Below are 24148 nucleotides of genomic sequence, written 5' to 3' on the forward strand. Positions count from 1 at the left end.
GTCGGTCGACCGCCTACAAGATGGACTGACGACTTAAGAAAGGTAAATAAAAACTCGATGAGGGCGGCGCAGGATAGATGGGGTTGGAAACGAGGGGAGGAGGCCTATGTTCAGCAGTGGACTTTTGAGGCTGGATGATGATGATGATGATACTACACATACAAAGATTCAAATTTAAATATGAGGCCATCTCAGATTTAGTCTTTTACAAAAATGGCGGGCATTCAAAATTAATCTTCCACCCATAGGTACATGTGAACATACGTTATGCATTTATTAAATGGTAATTAACACAACTGAAAAGTTCAAAATATTTCCTAAAAAATATATTTACATTCTTTTTAATGGCGTTATTACCTCTTTGAAAAATTTATATATACAGGGTGAAAGAATTGAAAAAGAACAACATATTATTACATAAATAAACAGTAAAATCACAAATTCTTTTAAACCGATTCTTCAGATTCAAGACCTCAATATTATTCATCAAAAAAAGAACCTATATAGCAAATTTGGTTGAAATCTGACGTTTCGTTCAAAAGTTATCGTGTTATTAGTCACATATGTATAGTGGCCATTTTGAATGCCGGCCATTTTTGTAAAAGGAACAAAAACTGAGATGGCCTCGTATCTAAATTTGAACGTTTATATGTGTAGTATATGTGGTCCAAATTATATGCTTCTACCATTAAATGCACAACAATTCTTATAATATTTGCACGAATCTGCCGCATATAGGTACATGTGAAAATACGTTTTGCATTTATTAAATGGTAATTAAAATAATTAAAAAGTTAAAAATGGCCCCTAAAAAATATTTTTACGCTCTTTTCAATGGTGGTATTAACTTTTTGAAAAATTAATACATATAGTGTGAAATAATTTAAAAAAACATCATATTTTTACATAAAACCCAAGAAAAACACAACTTCTGGTAAACCGATTCTTCCGGTTCAAGACCTCGATCTTATACATCAAAAAAAGAACCTATATGCCAAATTTGGTTGAAATCTGAAGTCTCGTTCAAAAGTTATCATGCTATTAGTCACATGTATAGTCGCCATTTTGAATCCCCGCCATTTTTGTAAAAGGCAAAATCTGAGATGGCCTCATATCTAAATTTGGACCTTTAAATGTGCAGTATACGTGATCCAAATTATATACTTCTCTCATTAAATGTACAATTGTTTCACATATCGGCTGCACTATGTCCCAAAAGTAACGAAACGGTCGAATATTTCGCGAAATAAACATTGGATCGAAAAACCGAAAAGTACGTGTTCACGACTCCCCCACACTTCACCCTGAACGTGGGGTGGGGGTAACTTTAAAATCTTAAATATAAACCAAAAATACGCATTTAATATTTTTCAAACACCTATCGAATGACCCACCCCACTTCCCGGGGGTGAGGTGGGGAGTGGTGTTTGGTGTCGTTCGATAGATTTTTGAAAATTATTGAACACGTTATTTCAGTTTTTCCATCCGATGTTCATTTCGCGAAATATTAGACAATTCCGCTACTTTTGGGACATGCTGTACTTAGCTAATCCCGAAGAAAAGTGACACAACTTTAAAAAATTCATAATTCCAGTTTTCTTGTTAAGAGCGTAGGCGCAAAATTTCGGGTCAATGCTTTTCAAATGCATTTTACGCACAGTACAAGGTTACATTTTGAAAATTGTTTTCCCTTTTCTTTGAAATAAAGATCGATACTTACATATAGTCTAAGATACGAATATAGGTCGACCTTCGCCCATTGGCTTTTCGGATGAAATATTTTTTTATTAAATTTCATACATAGACCAATACGACTTGCATGGGTAGCCTATCAAAATCTTGTCATGGCTATCCTTAAGGGGGGTGTGTAGGGTTTGAAATCAACATTTCACCACATTTTTGTGAATTCTTTTTTTTTAATATTATTTTGGAGAATTATTTTAATTTTAAATAAAATAAGCATATTTAGTACAAATCATAGATTATTAAAAAATAATAAGCAAAAATATTGAAAGATAAGCCAACGATGGCAAATTTTTAAAGACACCACAAAAACATCGAATTTTGCGATGGACATCAGAACTCGTCATTTTTTTTAACCAAGTTACTGGCAGTGGCATAGCCAAAAGGCAAGTCATGTTTTCTTATAGTTTTATCAACCATTCTTACTTACATTTATGTATGTGGTAAATTGAGTAACAATAATTTGTATACAATACAATAATAGTGTGTTATTAAATGCCTTAATGACTTAATATACCACCTAGTGGCAGCCCCATAGATGTTTGTCTGCATTCAGAGAATGAGTGATTTTCTCTGAAAAATAGATTTCTGTTGTTGTATAGAATATATTAGTGTTTAGCTAGACTGTGAGGAATTCCCATTTGACACATTTTTAAATATAATATATCTCATTTTACGTTGTCACCTGCCCCTTTTATGTCTAAAAATAAAGCTGATGTTGACTGGTCATTGGAAAGTGCTAGTTGAATATCTGTAACAATATTGGCCAGGTTTTCATATACCGATTTTTATTTCGAGAACTCATCATTGGATCATGGTAAACAAAAAATTCAAAAAATTTTATTAGCTCATGAGTTTCTTGAGGTAACGTTTTCGAAATATTTAATGTTATCCACTTCTGACTTTTTGGTATCACTCAGAAGTCAAAACAAGAAATTTTTTTGCAGGAAAAGGGTGAAAATCAACATATTTTTTATTGTTAAACACAAAATAAGCATACAATGAAAAATATTGTGACAGCGTTACCTCAAGGAATATCTAAAGAAAATATATACAAAATTACAGGTGGGCCGGTCAAGTAGTTTTTTAGTTACAATGTCTACAGCCTTTAAAAAAAGCAGTTGTGGGGGAAACCCGTTTAAAGTATTGTCAACTTTTATTTTCAATTTCCCTTTTGTCTGTCAAATCGTAAAGTGATGCACACCGGAATATGTTTTTGAATCGTGGTATAAAAGAGAATGAGGATAGCTGTTGACCCTTGTTCACTACGTTCAAGAGTGCTGTCGTGTACCTGTTGCAAGGTAGGGATATTCAACACTATCTCCCTACCTCTCTACCTTTTTCATCCTTTCCTACCTTACTTTTTTTTATAATTAAAATTAAAATAGTATTTAAAATTTCCGCATCCGCATAAACCTGTTACCCTCAAATTAGCACTAGTGTTTGTGGTTTGCTAAAGATGAAAGAAAAAGTAATTAGAAATTCTTCAAAAGTTTATGGATGCGCTTCTTCATTGAGCTCCAACTCCAAGTTCCTCCCTGTACTCCCCCCCCCCCCATCGATATACTCTAGCTCTACCCCTTGCTGCATTCGGGCACTAGTGTTAATAGCCATGTTCAAGCCTCGCTCCAAAGGCCTATCCTATCTTTCCGAATCTGGCATATTTTATCACTGGATGGAATAATGTTGATTGGTACATGACAGATCCAACAGATCTCTCAAACCGTTGACAAAGGTATCTTATCTATACCAAATTCTTCCAAAATGCTGTCTGGCGTCTCTGGATAAGCCAACCGGACCACACGAGCCACATCTGCTTCAAATTCCTGCAGATTCTTACTTGCTCGTTGAATTCTACTTCGCAGCTGTGCTTTCTATAATTATTATAGATCTTATTTCCATAGCGTTTCTCCAGACGCGTGAGCAAAGTCTAGTAACATTTTTCTTGACCCTTAGAAATTCACCGTAATTATTCGCGGCATCACCTCGTAGAGTGGCAGTCAAAGAAACTAGTTTCTTATTCGGTCCAATGATTGGCAGTCGCAATAGCTTCAAATTGTCTAAGGTATATGGATCAAGAAGGCTTCCCATAAAATAATGGCAATTTTCGTCGTCTCGTCGTGGCAACGCGTCGTTTCGTCTCTTGGTGATCCTTCTTTCACTACAGGACCTAAAACTACTGGTGGTAATTAACTGGTGTTAACACTTTTGTATTGGTTATGATGCTCTCTAATTGTTCGATCTTGTCTTCTAACATTTCTACATTATCGTCTACACTTTTCTGTATATTATCGAATGTTCTATTACGTTCTTCAAATTTCTCTTTGTTCTGTCTACATAATATGTCGAATCTTTTAGCAACACTTTCGAATATCTTGTCGTTTTTTCTAGCTGCTACTTTAATAAATTGCGAAGTTACATCGAAATTCTTTCTAGAAGATTCCAATTATTTGGGAAACAACTTCAATTTTCTCATCATTCTTTTTAGAAGTTTCTTCAATATTTAGAGAAATTTCTTCAATTTTCGTTAATAATGCTTCTTGTGCTGACTGAAAATGGAATGTCTCAGGGTAATTTCCATTCTTCTCATGAACATCCCCCAGTGGTTCTTGAAGGATTTTATTGGACCTGCTGACAACTTCATCTCGTCCTTCTAGTTGTTCACCCAACTGTTTCACTGAAAGTTCTAGTAGGAGCATCTTTGGGGAGGCACACAGGTAATTTTCAAATGTTCTTTTAAAGTCTTTTTACTCGTAAATTGTCTTTACAAAGTCTTTTCAAATACCAAACAATTAATGCACTCCTATTATTCCCGACGAACACTATTTTTTCCAAGTTCAAAAAGTCTTTTTAGTCACTTTTAATGTATATTAAATATTCCACACCGACACCAATGTAGTGAGTTTCTTCTTTTTTTGGTGCCTATTCGTTTGGAATATGTAGCGAGTTTAATAATAATATAAAACTCACGGTTCGGACAAACTATTTATTTTAACAAGTCTACAGATCGAATTTATCTTAATAACTCCTTAAGTATAATACCAGCGCCCTATATATATTAAGCAGGTTATTTTCTAGAATGTTCCGCTCATCTCTAGTGCCACATGGAAACGCTTCCGGTAACATCACGGAGAAAATTCTAGACTTGCGTGAATCAGATGGTAGAGTAGCAACGGTTACGCGAGGTTCCCAAAATTCCCTTTTTCGTTACATTATTATAAATGTTTATAAGCTAAAACTTCAGCTCTTTTCACCACTTTAATAATGAATTTAAAAAAGTGTTGAAGTTTTTTTACTATACCTTACAAATGAAGCCTTGAAGAATCGATTACGATTTACAAAATACATACCTCTTGAGTCATTGTTTGGGCAAATAGAGTTGTAAATAATCGCTCTCCGACAAAAACAAATTAATAGCTTGTAAACAAAGTGGTCGACCTGTTTGAAAATTAGCACAGTTTTCACTCATTAACTACTAGTACATTCTTTCACGGTTTTTGCGGTAAATTTTAAAGAACCGTTTGGATTGAGATGAAATTTGGCACACGCATGGCTAACGTGTCAAAGAAAAAAAGTGATATTGTGTTGATGTGTGCTTTTGCCCTGGGGCTGACTTTCACCCCCTCATGTGGGTGAAAAAATATATGCCCAAAATAAGTCCGGAAATAGATAAACTGACTAATATTAAGTAACTTTTGTTCTATAGAGCTTTTTCGCCAAGTCATCACTTCTCGAGTTATTTGCTAGTGAATATGTTCATTTTCAACAAAATAACCACGTTTTTAGACGGTTTTTCGCAAATATCTGAAAAAGTAAGTATTTTGTCGAAAAAACGTTCTTAGAAAAAATATAGCCTGTAAAAAAATTTAAAAAAAATGGTGTACGCTTGAGGACTCTAGACCTCGTAGAACCAGAGTTATAGCCAACGAAAAATAGGTTCATATTCGCCAAATTTCAAATAGGATATTTCAACGTGAAATATGCAAAAATAAAGCACTTTTTGGGGAAAACCTATTATAACTTTTTTAAAGTGTTTAAAAATGCTTTATTTCTGTTTTTCTAAAAAGTTTTTAGTATTAAATTTAAGCAAGTTACGCTCAAAATAAAGTTGCTCCCTTTGGTTTTGGCAAAAAATATCGGGAAGATCACCCTTTAATTAGCAATCTAAATGAAATTAATCGTTACCACTCCACAAATTATTTTACTTATGTTGTGTTTATATGATATGTAAGTTTCATTTATTCAAAGTGCTTATTTTTGATAAAAATTGGTTTTAAAATAAAATTTTTTAAATTTTTAATTCTGAAAAATATGGTTTTTCTCAAAATAACTTAAAAATTGTTAGAGATACCAAAAATCTCAAAACACAAAAAGTCAGTATTGCTTTTCTGAATATCTTGTATTTTTTGTTTTTCTGTAAGACAAAAATTGATTAAGATTTGGTGTTTCTAACTTTGCATACACTCGTGATCAGTGACTCGTTCAAGCCCTTTTAACTACAGCTCTTGCAAACATAAGGACTTTGAACCGATGAAACTTACAGATCATATAAATAATATATACACGAGTAAAGAAACTTGTGAAGTGGTAACGATTAAGTTCATCTGAGATACTAATTAAGAGGTGATTTTCCCGATTTTTTACCAAAAAAAAAGGAACTAACTTTATTTTGAGCGTAACTTGTTTACTTTTGATGGTAGAAATTTTTTTTATAAAACAAAATTGAAGCTTTTTTTAAATACCTTAAATAATTTGAAATGAGATTTCCCCAAAAATTGCTTAATTTTTTGGTTATTCACGTTAAAGTATTCCATTTGTAATTGAACGAATATGAACCTATTTTTCATTAGCTATAGCTCTGCTTTTACCAGGTATAGATGCCTAAAATATACACCATTTTTTTTTCAATTTTTTGCAGGCTATATTTTTGCTAAGAATATTTTTTCGGCAAAATACTTACTTTTTGAGTTATTTACGAAAAACCGTCTAAAAGCGTGGTTATTTTGTTGAAAAATGAACATATTCACTCGCAAATAACTCGAAAAGTATTGACTGGATTGACTGAAAAATTGACTGATTGAATGAAAAAACTCTATCTATAGAACAAAAGTTACTTAAAATTAGTCAATTTATCCATTTCCGGACTTACTTTGGACGTATATTTTTTCACCCCCCAGAAAGGTTCACTCCCAGAAGAAAAGCACACATCGGCACAATATCACTTTTTTTCTTTGACTTGTTAGCTATGTGTATGCCAAATTTCATGTCAATCCAAGCGGTTCTTTAAAATTTAGAGGTTTTGCAATATTTTACCGTTAAAGAACGTACTATACCATAATATCGAGTTGTTAATTTATGTATCATAATTGAACAAATAACATTATTAACATTTATAAATTACTACAAAAAGGGGTTGTTTGCAATTATCTCAGTCAGTTGTTGAAGTATCTTAATTTGGAAACTCTCAAGATGAAAGAAGTTTTTATGATCTACAACTTTTGTTTAAACCATTTTTCTCTAAAATATATAAGAAACGATTTATAGGCAAAAAATGTTTTCTTTACTGTTTAGGAATGTTTAAAAAAAAATGTATGTGTACTGTCTACGCACGTAAGAAGCTATGTTTCTATTTTTATGATTTCAACGAATCAAAATATATTTTAAACATTTTAATTGTATTTTTATTTAAATATTAGACTAATTTTAGTAGGTACATACTAAAATAATACCAAAAATTAAAAATAACATTAATATGTCATTTTTTGTAAACGGGAGCGTCTCCACAGTTGCTTTTCCCGTGCAGAATCGTACAAACTCTAAAAACGTCGTTTTTCGACAAAAAATTTATACTATAAATTTTTCATGGGCTCTGGCCTTTCGATTTTCTGCTGTATTTTCGTAAAATTTTAAAATCATTAAAAAAGGTAAATTCTCGATTACAAATTTTAATCAGTCATTTCTTGACGAACTTTAGCGCCCTAGCAATTGCTATTCTCTTGATGAACCGTAGAAAATCTGAAAAACGTCTGATTTTCTACACAATTTTAATAGAGGTAAGTATAACTTCTAACGTGTGTACAAAGTACACACACATTCTTTTTTTCTATACTAATAAGTCCAAAAAAATATATAAAATTTATTTAAAAACCAGTACAACTATAAACTCATTTTTGTCTCTGTTCTTACAACTTTTAAAACACAGCCTAACAACCATCTCCTTCTTAAAGTGCCTATACGTTCCGGATGTTGTCGATCATCATTGGTATCTTGACTTTGTTTACCGCAGCGCGGAACAGTTCAGTGGTAGTGGTGTTATACCACTTTCGTAAATTTTGAAGCCAGGAAATGCGTTTTCTTCCCGGTCCCCTTTTACCATTTACGTTCCCTTGGAGAATCAGTTGGAGAAGGCCGTAACGTTCTTGATTTCTCATTACATGTCCTAGATATTCAATTTTTTTTGTTTTGATGGTTATGAGAATTTCACACTCTTTCCCCATTCTACGCAGGACTTCCACATTAGTAATTCGGTCAACCCAGGATATACGTAAGATGCGCCTACAACACCACATTTCGAAAGCTTTGAGCCGATTCATAGATGCAACAGTTAGTGTCCACGCTTCCATTCCGTAGAGCAGAACTGTGAATATATAGCTTTTCAACAGACGGTATTTCATTTTTAATGATATGTCTCGACTGTTGAAAATGGGTCTCATTCTAACGTATGCTGCTTTCACTTTTATTATTCGCTGTTTAATTTCTGTCGAGTGGTCCCATTGGCTATTTATTCGTACCCAGATATGTATATTGCTCAACTCTTTCGATATTCTGTTGGTTGACTGTAAGTTGAGCGTTTAATATTGGTTTTTTACTAATTGTCATAAATTTGGTCTTCTTTATGTTAAGAGCTAGTCCATATCTGTTGCTGACTTCTGTTATACGATTTGTTAATATCTGTAAATCATTCAGATTATCGGCAAAAACTATGGTGTCATCTGCATATCTAATGTTATTCAATCATTCACCATTTATTAATACTCCCTTCGCACAACCGTCTAAAGCTTCCTTAAATATCCGTTCAGAGTAAATATTGAATAGTAGTGGAGATAAAATACAGCCCTGTCGTACTCCTCGTTCTAATGCAATTTTATCAGTTAACTGGTCCTCTATTTTGATTTTTGCCGTTTAGTTGTAATAAATGTTTCTGATAATTCTTAGATCTTTGTTGTCAATTCCAATTTCTTGCATTAGAGTTAATAATTTGTCATGTTTTACTCTGTCAAATGCTTTCTGGTAATCTATAAAGCATACGTATATATCACAATTTACATCCCTGCATCTCTGAAATAGCACTTGCACGGCAAAAAGGGCCTCCCATGTTCCCAGAGCATCACGAAATCAGAATTGTGTTCTTGTTAGTTGTTCCTCGCAGTTTGTATATATTCGTTTGTGAATGACCTTTAGAAATGTTTTAAGTAAATGGCTCATAAGGCTTATAATTCTGTAGTCTATAGTCTAAGAACCATAACCATAATAATAACAATGACAACACATTCTTTAACCACAGACGCCATATTGGATAATTTTTGACATGACATTTGAATACCCAATCAGAGCAAACGTATAACTGACCTGCGCATAGCACCAACAATTTTGATGAATTCGCGAACATTTAGATTCACTCCCAATCGCACCTAAAGAAGTATAACTTCAAAAAAGAAACAACATTAGCTTTACGTCTTGACGGATTTTTCATCAGCTGCCTCTCATAATATGCTATTTAGAACCTTCAAATTTCAAACAGCTGCATCAGATTTTTACGTGATATCAACGATTTTTCACAGATATACTCGTCTATAATGAATATATAAACTGTGAAATAAAAACCATACAAATATGATAAAACACTATAATATAATCCTTTTAATTAGTAAAAATAAATTTTTAAATTTTTAATTTACTTTTATATGGTTTTGACACTTTTATATTTTTACGATTATTTTCTAACTAAAATACTAATTAAAAATACCGCATAAACCTGTTACCCGTAAATTAGTTCTAGTGTTAGTGGTTTGACGAAGATTAAAGAAAAAGTACTTAAAAATTCATCAAAAGTTTATGGTCGCGCTTCCCCATTGAGCAACTTCCTCCCTGTACTCCCCCCGATCGATGTACTCTAGCTCTACCCCTTACTGCATTCGGGCACTAGTGTTAGTAGCCGTGTTCAAGCCTCGCTTCCAAGACCTAACCTATCTTTCCGACTCTGGCACATTTACCACTGGATAGGATAATGTTGATTGGTACATGACAGATCCGTTCGCGCCTACACCTGGAAAAATCTCTTTTTCCCGCCTTCTCTATCTGACTTACTGTTTTTTTATTTTTATTTTATTTATTTTTTTATGTGGTTCTTTCTGTGATCTCTTGGAATATGTGCGATGAGTGATTATAATACTTGATGACTGTTTTTATTTTCTGAAAAAATAATTTGAGGTAAATCTGCTGATGCTACTTTTCACCTTTTCACTATCATTCATGCTGCTTCCTTCATGGCTATTTTTAAGTAGTTCAGTCATTTTGCTTGTTATATAAGAAACGATTTTTTATGAATATATCACTAACCTTTATTTTTAATAAACTATTCTGTATTTAATAAATAAAAACCAAATTACATAAATTATTAGCATCAACAAAACACTGGCAAATTCGTTTTGAAAATTACTAAATAGTAAACAAACAATAAACTAAATTTTCTTTATATACTTTTTTTACTTTTAACATATTATAAAACTTGTTCTGGTACTTATAAAACATTATGAAAACAATTGATTGCTTGAGTAGTAATGTTTAAGTCAATAAATAATAATAATAACCCGTTTATTTCAATCAATGTTTTTAAAGTCTAATTTGACTTAAAGATAATAAACGTAAAAAAGTCCTAGAAGCATAAACATGCTTGTTAACTTGCAAACTATCTGTTTTAAATTTTTTTATTTTAAGAGCGTAGGCGCAAAATTTCGGGAAAATGCTTTTTAAATGTATTCATTTTGTTCGAACCCTGAGAAAACTAGTAAAAGTTTACTTACAAGTAATAAACGTAAAAAGGTCTCAAAAGCACAAACATGCTTGTTAAGTTAAACTATCTAATATTTTCGTATTTATATTCATAGTTTTTTAGTTTAACAATAAATAATTTATTTCATTTTTTAGAGTGTGCAATTTAATTTATATTATCTAATATAATTTAAATTTACTAAATTATTACATAAATTGTCTTTTCTTTTATCTAAGTAGTAACTATTTTTTATACAAATAAAAATTTGTGATATTTTATCATCAATTATTGATTATATTATAATAATAATATTTTTGGAGTAAAATTAATATGTAATTGGATGTTGCATTATTGTTTTTCAAGTATGAAGACATTCGACATTTTATTCTCGTTTCATATTTTGACAATTTTTTAAGTTTTGAGTTTTATCTTTTTAAATATTTTAAGTAGCTATAAGCAGTACAATTGGCCAATATTAAGAACCTGAGTTTCCTGAAAAAGTTGGTCTGAGGGATATGTTTTTGATCAATTCTTTGCGTATTTATTAAAAACTATTTATTGTTGTTGATTAAGAGGTTATTATTTTTTTATTTAAAACTAAATTCAGAATTATAGAGCACCACTTAAATATTTATTACTAAAAAAAATTTGGTAATTTACACAAAAATTTCTTTTTACGGTGAATGAAATTTAAGAAATCTGCATTGTAGAAATAGGCCATGGTCAATAATTTTTCAGACCAAACAAAAAAGTAACAGGATGTTGTAAAAGGAGGAAAATATAACAAAATTTAAAGAAAATAATTCAGGGTAGGGGAACGTGGTGAATTTTCAAGGGTGACGAATGGTTTATCACGATTTTCGGCAAAACTACAAGTTCAATGGAAAAAAGTTAAAGAGAAAAGTTTTAGGTAATTAGGTAAAAGATTTACTACTTTTGTATTACACACGTTTTCCACTTAACCTAAAATTTATGCGAAAAATTCAAACAAATGAGTTTTTGGTTTCTTATTTTTATCTTCCTTAAAAATATATGAAATTTTGTGAACATATGTTTTATTTACCAAAAATTACTGTATTTTTTTATTTAAAATATTTATTTTTCTTCTTATTTTAGCAACTGAATTTTCTAAGTCAAAAATATCGGCTTTTTAAAAACCATCGGCGTGCTTTTTGTTCATTGAAATCTCTACTTTCTAAGGGTGTAGAAAGTATACGTTACAATGATGATTTAAAAAAAAAGAACAAAAAAAAATTCTAATTCAAATGTTTTTAAATTATGTGAAATTTTGAATTATTTATCAAAATTAAATTTTCAGTAGTAATTGCACAAGAGCTCTAAAATTATCGAATTTTTCCCGAGTGACACTTTGACAGATTTAATTTAAAATTATGTCAAAGTGCCACGACGGCAAAAATCCGATAATAATTTTAGAGATCGAGTGCAATTTGCTGCCATTATTTCATGAATAAAACTGTTCAAAACCAAAATTGTATTGTAATTTATTTATGTAAATACAAATTAGTACAATTAAATACACAGTTGTTATAAATATTTGACGGTTGAAAATCATCACTTTTATAATTTTTAAAACATTATTTATCATTAATGTCACTGAATGTATTTTTTTCGTAGCAACGAAGGGCATCTAACGTAATATACTTGACGACGGGATATTATCAAAAATTATCACTTTGATTTTTATTTCTGTAGCTTTCTATTGGTCAGAAACTCCTATGAATGAAATAATCACTCTAATTACTCCGTCATTTAATATTTCAAATGTGATTTGACAGACTAACGTGATCCACAGTGGACGTATAATTATGTGATAGTAGAGTACTCATATGTTTCTTGAGGCAATTCATTGTCGTCGACTTCAAGTCGCATTATCTTCACTTATTTATAATGTAGATTGAACATTTAATCCAACCAGTGTTTGGTGTTGTGGCTTGGACACATTTTGCCAGGACACGGAGTTCACTGATGATGGACTGATAAGTCCGATAACGTTTGTTCTGAACAATCAATGTAATCCTTTTGGATTTTTGAAGTTATACTTCTTCAGGCACGAGGTTGAATTTTTACATTCCCTGGCGCATGCGCACACCGACAGTATGAAATTAGTCGCTCAAACCTTATACGGGATTTGATTGGGTGTTAAAATCATCTGTCAATAATTGTTCAATATAGGTACTATGGATAAAAAATCTTGTGTATATTAGTTTTTATTGTTGTGATGGCAGAGAAGAAAGCAAGTTTATAATTGTAGTGACTTTTTAAATAGTTTAAAAAGCGACAGGTACGTAATAATTGTAAATGTTTCAGTACCCTAATAAAAAATTACATAGGTACCTACATATTCGGAAAATTTAAAATGAATCTACCAAAATAGTATGTAATGCTTTGATTTACATAATTTGATTACCATCAAAATTTCTACTGATATTCAACTAACATATTGTTATTCCACAAAATAATCCTTTAATTCATATAATAAATTCATATAAGTAATAAACAACTGTCAAAAGGTCTATGGTGTAAACGTTCAGTTGGTGTATATTCCCACATGACAGATACGCGAAGGTGGCGCAATCGGAAAGCACTTCGAATTTTGATCGGCGGGATCGACGGGAAGCGGGTTTGAATCCCCAATGCAAGTTACTATTTTTTTATTTATTTTTTATAATTTTATTATTGTAAGTATATTATTATCTAATTTTTTCAGAAAATACGTATTTAGTTAAAATTTTTGGCAACAATTATTGTTCAGAAATCATTTCTTTGTGGCATTTTTCAATGTGTTTGTGTGTGTTTTATTCTTTAATTTTTTTAATTTTTGGTATTGTTTTAATAAAAATTTTTGAAAAGTAGTAAGTATTGAAATTAGTTTAATAGTTAAATTAAATATAAATAAACTGTTTAAAGTATTTTGATTTCGTTAAAATCATATAATCGAAGTATAACTTCTTACGTGCGTACAAATTACACACATTTTTTTTAGAATTTATAATTATTGTTAATCAAATTTTACACCAATTACCCAAGGGAGTTTTTACTTTACGTTAAAAGCTATTTTTTAAATATTATAAGTGCGACAAAATGTCTCATAAAAATGAGATTTCATACGCGATGTTTTCTACTTTGCACCTTTTTTAAAAAAAATAAGAAATGTTGTCAACCTTTGTTCAACAATTCATAACATTACATTATAATTTATAATGTAATAATATATACAGGGTGTTCCAACGAAAATTTGACACCCCCCCCCCCTCCCCCAAGAAACTCAGAAACCATGAGTTTCTTCACAAATTAACAATTTGTATTGGAAGGGGGACGAATTTTCATTCAAAATTCATGTTCTCGAATGTAACCCCTACTGCCCCGCATTAACCCCCAGTTTTTTTTTAAATAGCAAATGTAGTCGAGGGCACATCATTTGAAAGGTAATTTTTTTCTCTATACGGCCCTTTATTTTTTTTTAATTTGCATGGTAAATTGAAAGACATTTAACTAATTTATAATAAATTTGTTAAGTCCAAAATTATCTTCAAACTTATTACGTAAATTAAAAAAAAAGAGTTGTGTCGAGAAAAAAAAAATAATGTGTGTGTACTTTGTACACTCGTAAGAAGTTATACTTCTATTATATAATTTCAACGAAATAAATTTACTTAACAGTTACAATACCAAAAATTAACATTAATTACCAAAAATTAACCAAAACTTAACAGTACCAAAAATAAAAAAAATAAATGAATATGAATCGTCGGGGAATTGAACCAGCCAGCGATTTCTCGATCTCTGGTCTAATGCTATACCAACCGAGCTATCAAGCCCCGTGCGATTGACGTGTCGGATATAATTACACATCACGGTGACAAATAGATCAAAGTGAAGTATAAAAATAGATATTTTATTATCTTACGCCCGAGGAAAACAAATCCAAAGACACAAAAATTATAATAAATAATGCATTTACTAAGAACACTAATATATTCTTTTAATGACTTATTTGCGCTGATACATACATATTTAAAAAGATTTAGAAAAATTTCACCCTCGATCGTAAAGAAGTATAACTTCAAAAATTTCCTTGCAAAGGATGTACCACTCGACCACACTTGCTATTTAAAAAAAAAAGGTGGGGTTAATGCGGGGAAGTAGGGGATTACATTTAAGGGCATGAATTTTGCATTAAAATTCGTCCCCCTCCCAATATAAATTGACGTATTTTTTTTAATTTTGAAGAAGCTCTTGGATTCTGAGTTTCTGGGAGGGTCAAATTTTCGTTGGAACAGACTGTATAATATATTATTAATTATATAATTCAGTGGTAATTTGTCAAAAGCAGATATATCCATTTTTGTTACTTTTCAGAAGAGCAAATTCAAATTTCCACGACGGCCATAAAATTACAGTTTTTTCTTATATATATATATATATGTATGTCAACATATTTTCTTATATTTTAATAGGTCAACTCACATCAATAGTTGTATAAACGTTATAGTAGGGGAGGAAAATATGCTAAATGTGCAGTCACTCGAGCACTTTGGGGACCAATTGGGTTGTGAAGAGTAGGTTCCAAATCCAAACAAGTAAAGTTTTCCATTTTAGTGGGGACTTACCATTTTTAATTTAATTTTCCATTTCCAATAATCGTTTTTTCCGATTATAGCGCCATCTATCAATAATTTTAAAAAATGTTTCAAATAAAAGTTACTTATTTTTTCCGTAAGGAATCCGAATCTGCAATAAAAAATGGGGGATCCTATTTAAAATTTTAAAGTAACCCCCACCCCACATCCGTGGGGGTCATGTTTGGTGCCATTCAATAGATTTTTTAAACATATTGAATAAGTGTATTTTCAGTTTTTCGATCTGATATTCATTTCGCGAAATATCGCGTGATTCGTATTTAAAATTTTAAAGTCACCCCCCACCCCTCTCTTTTTTCTTGTGACTCACCCATTTCCTTACGCCCCGCCAAAACCGTCAGATTTTTGAAATATACACTGTTTCGCATGTACTTAACTTATCTTATCTTAATCTGACGATTTCGAGTTTTTCTAAGGACAGATTTTTTCGCCCCCCCTTAACGAACAGCCAATATATGGTAGAGGTACATCTACAGGGTACCAGGGTTCTCCCCATATGATAATCTGACGTGCTCGAGTTACTGTAAAAATCCCCGCTTGGGTTCCCCTACCATTAAACTCAAAACCAAATATGATATTTCCAAAAATTGTGATTTTATGGACATCGTGGACATTTGAATTTGTTCTTCTGAAAAATATCGAAACTGGACATATCAGCTTTTGGCAAACGGCCACTCAATTATGGTAGGGGAGGCCAAGCGTGAATTTTTGCAGTTACTTGAGCGCGTCAGATTATCGTATGGGGGGAAACCTGGTGCCCTGCAGATGTACCTCTACCATATATTAGCAGTTAACACAGGGGAGTTCGTTAAGGAGGGACCGAAAAAAATCTATCCTTAAAAATACTCGAAATTGTCAGATTAAGATAAGGTAACTTAAGGACATGCAAAACAGTGTATATTTCAAAAATCTGACGATTTGAGCGGGGAGTAAGGAAATAAGTGAGTTAAAAAGTTTCACAAAAAAAAGCGAAATGAACGTTAGATCGAAAAACTAAAAAATACGTGTTTAATATTTTTCAAAAATCCATCGAATGATACCAAACATGACCCCCACGGAGAGGGGTGGGGTAAATTTATAAATTTAAATACAAATCCCGCGATATTTCGCAAAATAAACATTAGATCGAAAAACTGCAGAATACACTTAATCAATATTTTTGAAAAATCTATCGAATGGTACCAAACACGACCCCAAGGAGGTGGGGTAGGGGGTTACGTTAAAATCTTAAATAGGAGCGCCAAATCTTTATTCCAGATTTGGATTCTTTACGTAAAAATAAGCAACTTTTATTCGAAACATTTTTTCAAATTATGGATAGATGGCGCTATAATCGGAAAAAAGGATTGTTGGAAATGGAAAATTAAATTAAAAATGGAAAGTCCCCACTAAAATGGAAAACTTTATTGAACTTTTTTTAGTTTTAGGACCTACTCTTCACAACCCAATAGGTCCCCAAAGCGCTCGAGTGACTGCACATTTAGCATACTTCGCTCCCCTACTATTATAATATATATTAATAATTATATAGGTATTAATATTGACTTAATAAAAGAATTTAACTAATTTATTACTCTAAATGGGTAATAAGCCACAATTTTACTTAAAAAATGATTTTATTGACATTTCGACTTCCAATTTGGACGTTATGGACATTAGCAAATAATTTAAAAATAATGTGCAAATGACGCTATAGAAACATATATTAAAAACAACAGAAATCCGAAGTTTTTTTGCTTTAACTCCATTCAAGAAAATTCCAAATCTGTGCTTTCTATAATTTGCAAACCAAAGCGACGATAAATGAACTAAAATGAGGAATCAAATTGCATTTCAAAATACGTCAACTTATCTTTTCTTTTTCTCATAGGTATCTTTGAGGGCGTCACAGTTTTTCAATTTCTTTCTAACGCATAAAATGGTATGTGACAGAAAAAAGGCACGTCTGTGATTACAGACATTTATAACATTTATTCTAGTTGTCGATAGATGGCGCTGTAACAGAAAAAAAATTATTTACGAATTATATAATATATGTACGAATATAATCTGTACAATTGATAAGACTATACAAATCAAAAATAATACCATTTTATAAATGCAATAAACACAATTAATTTTTTTTTATGCCAAATTGCAAATAAAATGTGACAACTGTCAGATTTAACTAAAATTTCATGTTAGAATAAATGTTATAAATGTAGATTATCACGGACTTACCTTTTTTTTCTATCATTTGTGACGCACTGAAACATGCCCATTAGGGGAGTACATATAGATTTTCACTTCGAAAAAAATCAAACAAGATAGAACTTTTTGTAATTTCATTAAGAAATGTTTAATAAACAACATATCAAAAAGTTCTAATCGAGAAGTGGGTGCTTCATTTTTTATTAAACAAATGAACTACGAAGTTTGATGTCTTTTTAAATAACTCAGAAAATATAAATTTTAGAACAAAACTGACTTGACCATTGAAAAATTCAGAAAATTTTACAAAAAAGAGCTTATATAAAGAATTTTCTAGAACTAAATCTGCATCTTCTATAGTTTTTTATTTATAACGCTAAAGTCACCCTTCTCACAAACATTGGCGCACTGTAAACTAGCGTACGGCGAAGTGCACGGTTGAATTATTTTAGTGTAATTCTTTAACTAATGGATCAAATGAAATTTTACAAATTGAACCTAAAAGAACAATAATTAAGCTATCTTATGGTTATAATAAAAAAAATAAAATATATGGGCATAAGTACGGTGGGGGCGGAAAGTGAGCCTTATATGAATTTTGTTTAAAAATGATTTAAAAATGTGTAACTAATACAATTTTTCTTATAAAACCCTCAATTTTGCACAACTTACCTTTCAAGCATCGTACTAAATGATGTTTTATTCAAAAAAATCTCAAAAATTTAATTCAATTGATATGACGTCATAAAAATATAATTTTTGAAATCTTCGTAGTTTTATAGAATTACCACCATTTTAAGACGGTAATAGTCAAGTCTTGAACAGATCTATTACAGCTTTATAAGTTTTTTATTAAGCTTAGGATGTAATCTTGGAAATGCACTAAATTATTTTACTTTAGAAATAAATAGACTATTTCTTTTTGAGAAAATTAAGAAAGGTATCAAAAATGTAATACAAAAACCGAAAATTGCCAGCTAAAAAAATGTTTATAAAGTGATCAAAATTTTTTGTGTAAAACACACAAAATACATTTAATAATAAACTTCAACAATAATAAATGTTCAGCAAAAAAAATTTTTTTAGCTCTTATACAGTATGTCTGCGTAACTTGGAACCTATTGATAACTATTTTATTATCAGTTTTACGTAAAGAAGTTATTCTCTATAAAATACTCTGCATCGTATATTATCTAAGATCCATCCCATCCAATGGCACTACAGCCCAAATCGAGCCTTGGCCTCCTTCAATAAGCTTCTCCAATCATTTCGATTTACCGCTGTTCTTTTCCATGAACGCGTTCCCAGGAAGTTCCTGGCATCCTCATCCACTTCGTCTTCCCATCTCTTTTTAGGTCTTCCAACCGGTCTTCTTCCCTGCATTCTTGCATTCAGCAATTTTCTGGGGATTCTATTCTCATGCATGCGGACCACGTGCGCTGCCCACCGTAATCTCTGTAGTTTAGTGTGTTGTGCTAGAGTTGGTTCGCTATATTGCTCGTATATTTCTCTATTATACCTAATTCGCCAGTTGTTATTTTCCCTTATTGGGCCCAGTATCCTACGTAATACTTTTCTTTCAAACACATCTAATGCATTGGCAGATTTCTGTGTCACCACCAATGTTTCGCAGCCATAACTTACTATGGGCCTGATTATTGTTTTATATACCCGGAGTTTTGTTTTCCGGTGTACGTCTCGCGATTTGAATATGTGGCCTATCGCGAAATATGCTTTATTTGCCAGCACAAGCCTTCTATTTATTTCCGGTTCTTCTTCACTGCTTGCAACCAGATCCATTCCTAGGTACGTGAATCTATTCACATGTTCTATATCGTCAATAAAGTGTTGTTGCGCCGGTCTATTTGATCTGGTTTGTATGAGTAGTTTTGTTTTATTTGTGTTTATTGCTAGCCCTACTGCTTCTGCACTCTGTTTCAACTCAACGTAGGTTTCTTCCGCTGCATTCATTGTTCTGCTCATTATGTTTATATCATCCGCATATGCTGCTAATTGGGTAGATTTGTTTGTAAGTATGTTATTTCCGCTTACCGTCAACCGTCTAATTACATATTCAAGAACAAGATTAAAAAGCGTTGGAGCCAGTCCGTCGCCTTGTTTCAGTCCTTGCGTTATCGTAAACGCATCAGTGATCTGTCCTTGAATACATACTTGTGCTTCTGTTTCTGTCATTGTCATTTGCACTAGTCGTATTAATTTTGATGGTATGCCAAACTCTTCCAATATATTAGGTAGAATTGTTCTATCTATTGAATCATAGGCTTGTTTAAAATCTACAAAGAGATTGTAAACGTCCATGTCATATTCCCATGCTTTGGCTAGTATTTGTTTAACTGTAAATAGTTGGTCAATGGTAGATCTATTTTGCCTAAACCCTGCTTGATATTCCCCGATGATTTTTTCCGTGAGAGGTTGAAGACTTCGATTAAGGATGTTTGTGAATATTTTGTATCCCGAACAAAGTAAAGAGATGCCTCTATAATTCTGACACAACAGTTTGTCTCCTTTTTTATGAATAGGGCAGATTATACTTTTCTTCCATTGTTGGGGGATTTATTCTTCTATCCATATCTCTCGTATTAGCTGATACATCTGTTGTGTCAATTTCCTTCCTCCTTGCTTGAGTAGTTCTGCCGGTATTTTATCTATTCCCGGTGCTTTATGGCTTTTTTGTATGTGGATTGCCGTTTGGACCTCCTCTAGCGTTGGGGGGTCTAGTTAATTCATTTTCTTCTCCATCTTCCCCCAGCTCTTGTTGTTGTACCTCCTGCCGTGCCTGCTGCTGTCTCTGTTGTTGTAATGGTGGTTGTGCCCCTTTGTTTAATACTTCCTTAAAATATGTCATCCAGGTTACCTTAATTTCGTCCATATCGCTAATGATTTCACCCTTCTTATTTTTGCAGAGGCTAGTCTTCGGTTTGTATCCCTGTCTTCAGGGATATTATCTAAGATGCAATCATCAAATCAAATTTAATGAATTTTATACGAGGTATGTCAAAAAATATGAATTTCACTCAAGAGTAAAGTATCGTTAAATTTCATAATATCGAAAATTGTTATTAAGAAAAGTTGTTTGGAATTAAAAAATTTGTTTCAGTGTTCAATTACATCCTTCTAATTAAAATATGAATAATAAAGGCACTTAACTCTTAAGAAAAATTTATATTTTTTACATACCTCGTATAAAATTAAAATAGTTTTAATATCTGATGGTTGTATCTTAGATTTTAGACCAGGGAGAGCATTTTATGAAGAATAACTTTTTTTCGTAAAAGTGATAATAAAATAGTAATGATAATTGTAATAGTATTATGATGGGTATTCGTAATTTGAGAAAACATTAAAAAAAATTTTCGATTAGAATAATGTAATTGTATATTTAAACATAGTTTTTAATTTCAAACAACTTGTCATAATAGCATTTTTTGATATTCTGAAATATAAAGGTACTTTACTCTTTAACTAAATTTATATTTTTGACATAACTCGTATAAAATTGATAAAATTTGATATCTGATGGTTGAGTTTAAGATTTTTGACTATCCAGAGCATTTTATGAAGAATAACTTTTTTTCGTAAAATTGATAATAGAAAAGTTTTCCATGTGGTTCCTAGCTACGCAGACATACTGTATAAGAGCTTCTGTATAAGAATTTTCAAATTGCAATGCCATATTCGGATTCAGTATAATCAAAAACAAAATAGAAACATATTTATCATAGTAAAATGATGAATTTAACGATATTTTTAAAATTATTGATACAAAAAATTGTTATTGTTTAAACAATTAATAAACAATTAGCGGCCAAATCCGCGAGTAGAACTTTTTACCTGAACATAAACTAACAAAAAAAGTTTTAGAAAAATATAAGCTTGTTTGAATTTTTCCGAAACAATGTATGTTTTCAGTAGTAATTGCACAAGAGCTCTAAAATTCTATATTAATTTTAGAGATCGAGTGCAATTTGTTGCGATTATTTCATGAATAAAACTGTTCAAAAAAAAAATTTTATTGTAATTTATTTATGTAAGTACAAATTAGTACAATTAAACACACAGTTGTTATAAATATGTCTTTGACGGTTGAAAGTCATCACTTTTATAATTTTCAAAACATTTGTCATTAATGTCACTGAATGTATTTTTTCGTAGCAACTACGAAACTTTTTTCATACGGGTAATATGACGGCTCATATTACCCGTGTGCGCGCCAATTGTGAATATTAAATTCTTATTGTTATGTCAAGAAATGTGCAATAACGACATCTTAAAACCATCCAAATTATATTTGCATATCTCAGTCGGTTTTAAAGCAATGAATAAATCGGTAATTTAAAAGACAAATTTCAACACCCTCTATATCGGAAAGGAAGCATTTGCAGACATACTTTTATAAAGCAAACTGTCATTAATTTTTCATGCAGAATTACCCCTTAAAGCTTGCCATACCTATTTAAAAACACTCTGTATTGATGAAAAACTTGGCTAGTTGTAAAGTTCCCAACTCTTTTATTATCCAACATAAGTGAATAAATCAAAAAACAGAATATTGTGAAAGCATGACGGTATATTCCAAAGGGTGACGCGAACTCTGAGAAAAAAAACAGTTTGATTCGTACACCCGGCATACAATGAAAGTGTACCTGTTTAGCAAAAATATAATTACAGCGATATTGATAAAGAATAAGGCTATAACATATTAAAAATCGCAAAACAGGTTTAGAAAATTCTAGACATCAAAAATTACCCATTTTTAAGGTGGGCGGTTAATTTTGGCCCAGAGTGTATTTGAGATTGGCAGTTATGCATGTGTGTCGTCTGGTACCCCGTCAAAATAGCCCCGTCAAAAAAGCTCCGACAAAATAGCCCCGACATAATATCCCGCACACAAAATATATACGACAAAATAGCCTGCAGACAAAATAGCCGCGGAATAATAGCCCGCCGACAAAATAGCCCCGACAAAATAGCCCCGACAAAATAGCCCCGACAAAAAAGCTCCCTTGAGAATTCATCATGAAATAATTCCTTAAAAATACATTTTTTCGGAAATGGTAATTATCCTCTATTCAGATGTTTATCTTAATCGCATTAAATAAGAATGGTCTTTTCAGAGAACTCGAGTCCTGTCTTCCCTGCCTCTTGGAAGTTTGAACATTTAAGTTAAGCGAAAATCAATGTTTATTTATGATATAAACATTTTTTTCTGTTTTCGGGCAACAGTAAAATGCATTTTTAATTGAATAAATTAAATACATTCTTCCATTTTGTCAAATAATTTAAATTAAAAAAAAGTTTTTGAACACCTTGTATAAATAATTATGTAATTGTTTATAAGAGGCTGTTTTAGCCGGGGCTATTTTAGCCAGGGCTGTTTTGACCGGGGCTGTTTTGACCGGGGCTATTTTGTGTGCGATCTATTTTGTCGAGGCTATTTTGTTTGCGGGCTATTTTGTCGAGGCTATTTTGTGTTCGGGCTATTTTGACGGGGCTTTTTTGACGGGGCTTTTTTGACGGGGCTGTTTTGACCGGGCTATTTTGACGGGTCACGGTGTCGTCTATAACTACTTTAAGGATATTCACTGCGAAACATCGAAGTTTTCGGGCTACATATATCTAGTTTGTAAAGTTGAGGAATTCGAAAAGATCAACTCCTCAATTTGCCTTTGTACGACACACTGACTAACCAGAAAATATGTGGACAGACAGCTCTCCAACTATTAAACTTAAATAGGTAGAGCATATTAAAAATTTTTCTGGGTCACCCTGACCCTGTCAGCAGTAGTTGCGAGTTAAAAGGTTCATGTGTGGGCAGCAATTACTAGCATACAAATTATCGGTCCAATTTTCGGAGAAGGAAATCTCACTGGTGCAACACATTTAGACTTGTTGATACAGCAAATAGTACCAGAATAATAAATTAGTCTGTTTATTTCTAAATGATAATAACCAAAAAATCCCAAATGATAGTCCTGTCGCCAGGGGGGGTACAACGGCCTCGTTAATTCAGATGGACTTACCCAAGTTTTTTTTATGTATTTTGACCCGTAGAAAACGAATTTTTTGGGTAACAGTTGATCCGGATGTCGATAAGATTGTTATAGACCAAGAACTTGAGGAATCAAATAACAGCGATTTTTGGCAAAACAAAACAATATTTTGTATTTTTTGGGTCATTTTAAGCAAAAAATATTTCTACAAGTTTTTTAGTAGGATGCAGAGTTTTCGAGATAAACGCGGTTGAACTTTCAAAAAATCGAAAAACTGCAATTTTTAAACCCGAATAACTTTTGATTAAAAAATAAAATAGCAATTCTGCTAAGCGCCTTTGAAAGTTCAAGTCAAATTATGTCGGTTTTGATTATTTGCATTGCTAAAAATTTATTGTATTATTGTTAAACAAAGCTACAAACAACTAGTGCGTGAGTGATGTTTCTATGATTTCTCATTTAAAATCGAACGAGTAGGTAGAATAGGTACT

General features: G+C 31.8%; 1 protein-coding gene across 1 annotated transcript in view; it reads right to left on the bottom strand.

Moving 5' to 3' along the window:
* Positions 1 to 3919: 3919 nt before the first annotated feature.
* Positions 3920 to 24148, bottom strand: part of LOC126890915 (dnaJ homolog subfamily C member 2-like) — a 90421-nt gene continuing 70192 nt past the window's right edge. Inside the window, exon 4 of the mRNA XM_050660082.1 lies at positions 3920 to 4175. Within this exon, the coding sequence (XP_050516039.1) occupies positions 3920 to 4175 (256 nt within the window). The remainder of the gene's footprint in view (positions 4176 to 24148) is intronic.

The sequence above is a fragment of the Diabrotica virgifera genome, chromosome 9, assembly GCF_917563875.1.
Source record: "Diabrotica virgifera virgifera chromosome 9, PGI_DIABVI_V3a".
Lineage (NCBI taxonomy): Eukaryota > Metazoa > Arthropoda > Insecta > Coleoptera > Chrysomelidae > Diabrotica > Diabrotica virgifera.